The sequence below is a fragment of the Bos mutus genome, chromosome 8 (genome assembly GCF_027580195.1).
Source record: "Bos mutus isolate GX-2022 chromosome 8, NWIPB_WYAK_1.1, whole genome shotgun sequence".
NCBI lineage: Eukaryota > Metazoa > Chordata > Mammalia > Artiodactyla > Bovidae > Bos > Bos mutus.
In genome coordinates, this window is record NC_091624.1 from 49,654,259 (window position 1) to 49,661,230 (window position 6,972).

General features: G+C 50.9%; 1 protein-coding gene across 1 annotated transcript in view; it reads right to left on the reverse strand.

Moving 5' to 3' along the window:
• GABBR2 (gamma-aminobutyric acid type B receptor subunit 2) overlaps nucleotides 1-6,562 on the reverse strand; it is a 255,169-nt gene extending 248,607 nt beyond the window's left edge. The window contains exons 1-2 of the mRNA XM_070374928.1: nucleotides 6,548-6,562; nucleotides 6,114-6,251 (exon numbers count right to left, since the gene is read on the reverse strand). Of these exons, the coding sequence (XP_070231029.1) occupies nucleotides 6,114-6,251; nucleotides 6,548-6,562 (153 nt within the window). The remainder of the gene's footprint in view (nucleotides 1-6,113; nucleotides 6,252-6,547) is intronic.
• Nucleotides 6,563-6,972: the final 410 nt, after the last annotated feature.

The following is a 6,972-nucleotide window of genomic DNA, read 5'->3' on the forward strand; positions in this document are numbered from 1 at the left end:
TGCGGGATACGGTTCTTGACGAAAGAGTGTTTGCATTTTCCAGCAAGCAGCCCTTTATCCCTTCAGGAACCTGACTTTATTTTCATCAGCGAGACTATTTCTGTCTGCAAGCTGAGACCACTATCATCTCACTCCCTAGAAAGAATTTTGTCCTGGTCTCAGAGTGTGAACCCTCTCTGGCCACGTCTCTTGCATTTTTGCTGGCTTTGCTTCCATCTCTTGTTCAGGCTACCCTGTCTCCATCTTCCCCACCCAGATTCAAATCCTCCCACTCATCCCCAGGCTCCATGCTTTCAGGGGGACAGACTACATTGGGGGAGGTTTATAGAACATCTCCAAAACTGTGCAAGGCAGAGTCAGAAGCTAGCCACCTTCAGATCTCCGAGGAAAGGATTCTGAGCAGGTCTGAAAACATTTTCAAAGGAAACATATCAGTTACAGAGCATCAGGGCCAGAAATGCGAGATGTGGGCTAAAGCCAAGCCAGAGATCATTTCAGATGTCCCTTCATGTCCTTTTACCAAGGGGCTGCAGCTGGAAAGCCCTCGGGTCCCTCTGAGTCTGAGTCTGCCCTCATCATTAGGGATGAGCCTAAGGTGCAGAAGTCAGGCATCCAGCTCCAGGGACCACTCAGGATCTGAGTCAGGACCACACCAGGCCCTGACCTCTGGCCGCTTGAGGGCGGGTGTGGAAGGAGGCGCAGGCACAAGGCAGCAAACGCCATGGGAAAACTAGGCAGGTAAGGGAGCACGGGGGAAGGAACAGGAAGCTTCACAGAGGAAGAAGTGGCCAAACCGCATCTGGAAGAATGAGCGAGCTCTGCCAGGCGGAGGGACCACGGACTGAGGAGACAGCCTGTAAGTGGCCGCTGGATGAAGGAGCAGGTGGGTGACAAAGAGAGGGGTGAGGTGAAGGAGAACTTCTTGCCACGCCGTGGGCTGAGGGCTTTGTCCTGGGATGCTGGCCCCAGCAGCAGCACCTGCTGTCTCCATGTCCTCTTTCCAACCGGGGCTGCGTAAATTAAACTTGTGTGAGCCAGCAGCACTCATCAGCATTCTGAGGTTTGGGAAACGAGCAGGACTTAGAGATCACCTGGCCTAGCAAGTTCCCAGAAACCAACTGCATCTGTGCCACCTGAAACGACAGTGGGGGTGAGGAGTGGGGTCCACCATCCTTGAAGGATGTGATGAATCCCTTAACCTGGACCTGCTCAGCGTGGAGCCCGGAAATTTGCACTAACACGAGCACATCTTTGGCCCTCATAAAAGACGCTCACCATATAGTGTGACAGTCAGCAACCTGGTGTATGCCTACTCTGGGTATTAAATCTCCCTAACAGTAGGACTGGATGAGACCAGAATGTGCGGGGCAACGGGGCAACAGGGAACTCACTACTTCGCAGCCAGGAAGCCTGCTCTGTGCCCGATGCCTCCAGCAGCAAGGGCAGGGAAGCCCTGCTTCCCTCTCACTTCAGCCAGGCTCCTGCATCTCCCCACCCACATCTCAGAAACCCGGCAACGTCTCTCAAAGAGCCATGCAGCTCAGGCAGCTAGGACTCCTCTGTCCTCCCCAGCGCCCTGCAGGCTCTCCAGTCTGAACATTCTCAGTTCTCCAACAGCCAGAACTCTACCCTCCCCAGATGCCCCCAAGGCCATACCCTGGTGGGCTTCCCCTGAGGTGAGGCCCAGATCTGAGCCCACACCCTGAATGGGATCTGACCAGGACGACAGGGACAGAGCCCGCATTGCCTGCCCTAGACTCCATGAAGATCCTCCCCTCTAGTTGGAGGAGCTGACGCTCCCAGTGACTCACATCACGACTTAAACAATATTAGCCTCTTGATGCAGCAACCATGAATCAAGAAGCCCGGCAAAAGGCAAAAGTTAAATTTAACTGATTTTAGCACCAGGATGAATTTTCACCCCTTTGTGGCGCAAATCTCTATTTTTGTAGCACCAGGAAACAGAAGCAACTGATTGCGCATTCCAGACTGTCTCTGTCCAGCAAGCATTGTTCCCCTAAAGGGCAGTCAGAGCTCCTTTTCAATTACACAAATTACATGCATTTTCCCATTTGTGAAACTCTGTTTCAGAGCCCAGTTTTGAATAAGTTAAGGGATTGATCAAATCCCTTGAGCAATGGCAGACTCACTCACCCACCGTCTTTTCAAACTCAGCCTCAGGGGGCGGGGGAGGGGGCAGAGGACCCCCAGAATCCAATCCACAGCAAGTGGGGCTGTGTTCTCAAAGAGTAGGGGGCTCAGAAATCCTCCAGAGCTACTCTCCATTGGGACCCACATCTTTGTTCCTCCCTTCTCCTTGCCTGGCTTCTCAGGCTGGGAGAAGTCTATTCTGAGCTCACCCTGTGATTCAGGTCCCTGGAACTCGCCAAATTGCTGGGCACTGCCCAGTTCTTAGCCCCTCGGTGTCCCTCACCCATGCACAGCTGGAGCCCTGGATCTGCCCCAGAGTCTGGTAGCAGATGCCTAGGGCAGGGGGGGATGGAGTACGAGAATCACCCTGTTGACAATGCAGAGGGATTCTGCTGAGCTGGAGGCTGAGGATCTGCATTTTTCTCCCAAGTCCTTGGCCTCTTCGTGGTCAAGTCCACATTGTGAGAAACTCTGCCATGGAGGGTTTCAGAGTCCTCAGCTTATTCCCTGCACTTAGTTCAGTGTAGCACTCTGTGAGGACCTACTTGGTACCAGGCACGCCTTGTGATAGGCACTGGTAACTAGGAGATGAAGAAAATGAGAGTCCTCTGCCCCCAAGAAGCTTATAGTCTAGTAGGAAACACCTGGATACAGGATAGACTATTCTCTGCACAGTGTAATTCACTTATTAATGGAACACGGTATGTGATATGGAAGTGATGTAGAACCATATACGTTCCTCAATCTTTTTTTCATTATCATTCTCCTAAGAAACCTGTATTTTTCCTAATTCTACCACACTCATGAAATTGTATTACCACAGATATACTGTTTCTGCATTGTATGTATGAGTGCTAAGTCGCTTCAGTCTTATCCGATTCTTTGAGACCCTACGGACCCGCCAGTCTCCTCTGTCCATGGGATTTTTCAGGCGAGAATACTGGAGTGGGTTGTCATTTCCTCTAGAGGATCTTCCTGACCCAGGGATCGAATCAGCATTTCCTGTCTCCTGCATTGCAGGCAGATTCTTTACCCACTGAGCCATCAGGGAAGCAATAAATAACACAGCCCGCACCTCATAACCCATTTCTTGTCTTGTCAACTTCTCTAGGCCAGAGGCCCTCTTGTGCATACTAAGGCTGCAGAGCTACTAGCTGCCAAGCCAGGAGTGTGCAACACTGTGCTTGCTCCTGCAGCTCCTAGAGAATTCTGAGGGGCAGACAGTTCCAAGTGAGGCTATGAGAAGTCCAGGAAGCTCCTAGATTCCTCTCTGGATGGAGATTTTCCAGGAACGTGGTCTCTCATGTTGGGGCAAAACATCCATCTGCAGATCCTTCCATCCCTCGGAGCCTCCCTCCCTCTGACTACTCAATAGACACCTAATAAGATCTGTGAAGTGAGAGGCACCAGAAAAAACAGGAGTAACCCAGGTCCGTTTTCTGTCCTCAAGGAATTCACAGCCCAACTAAATACGTCCCCATATCCGCAAAGTCCTAAGAGGAGGGGAGGGTTTGGGGTGGGGTGGGCGGTGTACATGCTCTGCTAGAAATAAACAGGGGAAAGGAGGAAAAGAATTTCCAGAGCGGCTACTTTGGACAGTGCAATAAGGAAAGGCTTCCTAGATGAGGCAGCATTTAATCTGGACCTCTGAGATTGGATTGGTCTTGGCATATAGGTCACGGGGAGAATGGGATATTTCAGGTGGTGGGAACAGTGTTTCAGGAAAGACAAGGAATGCTACGTAGTGGGGGTATTCAAGTGGGTATTCAACTCTGGGAGCAGCAGAAGGCGGGGCAGGGGTGTCGACAACAACAAAGCAAGAAACCCTTATTGCTGAGGACATGCCAGGGCACGGTTCTAATCCCTGTTTAACAGTTCAGCCCACACAGCAGCCCTGTGAGGTCCACCCTCTACTGCCCTGCTGTACACGGGAAGGCTGAGGTTTAGAGAGGCAGCACTGGGCGCAACCAGCAGGAGTCTGGTGTGCTCCTGGGAGCTGGGGAGGCTGCTCAAGGACAGAGAAGGTTCTTGATTCCACTAAGGTCTCAAGGCTGTCTGCGGCACCACAGACAGGTGCCCCTGGGAAGCCAGGGGCCCTCGGCACACTTGAACCGCGCTGCGTCCCATCATGTGGCTAGGTTTGCACCAAAGCACGCTGAGCTGCTTTCCCGGCCTCAACCATGGTTGCATTCGCCCACACTCAGCGTGGCCTGCTCCGGCCACAGTGAATGACTCACTGCTCCCCGAGCCCACGTTCCTTCCCACCTCCGGCTTTTGCCCGCCCAGTTTCCTCTGTCAGCAGCGCTCTCCCCCACGTCACCAGCTGTCCAACGCCCTCTCCTCCCTTGCAGCCAGCTCCACGTCACCTCCCCTGAGAAGCCCTCCTGAACCCAGGGCTGGCTGAGTGGGTGGCTCTCCCTTGGGACCCCACCCTTCCCTTGTCACAGCTCTGCCACTGCTGCTTCCCTCCCTCTGGGCCACCAGCTTGGGGCTCTACCCTCAGCACCCCATACACCCAGGGCTGGACTCAGAGAAGACTTCAATCACCGTGAACAGAATGAAACCAGACTTCCCTGGGGACTGGCTCCTGCCCACCCCTTCATTGTCATTCTCACCACCCTGACCCCTCACCCACCACTCCCACACTCCAGCCCCAATGACCTCTTTGCTGTTCCCCCAACAAGCCAGGTTCGTTCCCCTCACAGGCTGTCTGCATTTGCTATTACATCCTGACTTCATCCAACCAACCCTTTCTCGCCCTTCAGGTCCAAGCTCCTCCGAGGGGCCTTTCCTGTTGAGGGGACAGCCACTGTCTATCCCCTCAGCCTGTTTACCTCTATTCTAGCCGTTTCCTTACCCCAATCTTATTTCAAGGGTCAAACTGCCTGAGTTTAAATCTTGGCTGTATTACCTATGAGTTGTGGGTCCTTGGGCAAGTTATTTAGCTTCTGGGTGCCTTGGTCTCCTTATCTATAAAATGGGATACTAATAGTACCGACAGCATACAGCAGTTATAGTTAGTAAATGAGTTAATGAAAATACAAGCTCAGAATGGTGTCTGATATGTTGCAAGTCCGACATACATACTATACAAGTATTGCTCTTAGTATTATTACTACTTGTTTATTTGCTTACTGCCTGCCTCCCTCCTAGAATGAAAGCTCTGAAAGGGTAGGAACCATGCCTGTCCTGTCCAACACTGTATCCCCAGTGTCTACCCAAATTCCAGGCACATAGTAAGTTGTATTATATTTGTTGCATGGATGAATGGATGGCAGATGGATGGATGAAGTGAAGAAATAAAACATGTGCCTGGGCCACCACTCATCCTAGGTTCGCATTTTTTATATTTTTCTCTCACATTCCAAATAAGTGTTAGCACTGGTGATTTTCACCTGCAACAGACCATATACCCACTGGTGAAACATTTGACAGTGTATAACATTTGCCAGTGTAAAGAGTGAGTAACAGCCAGAAGTGCCAGGAAAGGCTTAACCAAGGAGAAAGGCAGTCTTAGCAGACCGAATAATTTCATTGGGGGAGGGAGGTCTGGATCACCTGGTTAAGGAAATAGCTAGAGCAGGATTCTGAGGCCTGAAGGTCTTGGGTGTACTTAAGGAAAGCTGGGTACACGGAGTGAGTGGCAGGGATAGAAGATGAGACTGGATAGGAGGACTAGCTGGATGTCGATGGCCCTGAAAGTCATGCTAGGGAGTCACTGATGTATCTCAAACACATAGTGATGGTGTCAGGGCTACCCTTTAGAGACCCACTGTGTTGGCCAGGACAGGACAGAGAATCAGGCCAGGAGCTGAGGACAGTGGGAGGCTGTGCAATCATCCAGAAAAGAGCAGGGGAGGCCTGAACCTGGCAATTTAGGAAGCATCTTGGGCAAGGAACCATCCCTGAGAAAGACTAGTGGCCAAAGACAGCTCCCCAACCAAAGGTGGCCCAGACCTTACCTGTACCAGATTCCAGCCTTGGAGGGACTCTGCGATGATGGACGTAACAGACGGACAGACTCCTCCAAACACCATCAAGTGGTTCGGCCCGTATTTTATTGCATCGTAGAAGGCTTTCAACCCTTTTGCATTATCACACTGGGGAGCAACACAGAAAGAGAAGCCAAAATTAGAAACAGCTTTCCCCAGGGACAAGGGCCCTATGGTGCATTCACACAAACAGAGCTCCCTCATGGGAAACCTGGGTGTCAGTTCTCCCGTCGTGAGGCCTCGCTTTAAGCCAGTCTTGAGTCCATACTGTGAACACAGTGAGGTGTGGTCTCAGTACCCCTCTTCCTGCTTCTCCCTCTGAGCACCCTCCAAATCTAGGACCTCAGGCTCCTAGCTATCTTCCTTCGGACCACACTGAGGAAAGGGCCCCAAAACTCCTCAACCTGGGCCTTTCCCATCACGGTCATCTGTATTTTAAAAGAAGATAAATCCACACCCATTAGGATGGCTATTATCAAAAACGCAGAAAACAATAAATATTGGCAAGGATGTGGAGAAATTGAAATCTTCGTGCATTGCTGGTAGGAATGTAAAATGGTGCAGCTCCTACAGAAAACAATACTGCAGTTCTCCAAATCAGAATTCAACAGAATTATAGGATCCAGCATTCTGCTTCTGGGTATATACCCAAAGAACTGAAAGCAGGGACTCAAAGAGATATTTGTATACCCATGTTCACAGCAGCATTATTCACAGTAGCGAAAAGTGTAAACAACCCAAATATTCATCAAGAGATGAATGGATGAACAAACTGTGATTTACACAAACAATGGAGTATTCTTCCGCCTTAAAAAAGAAAGGGAATTCT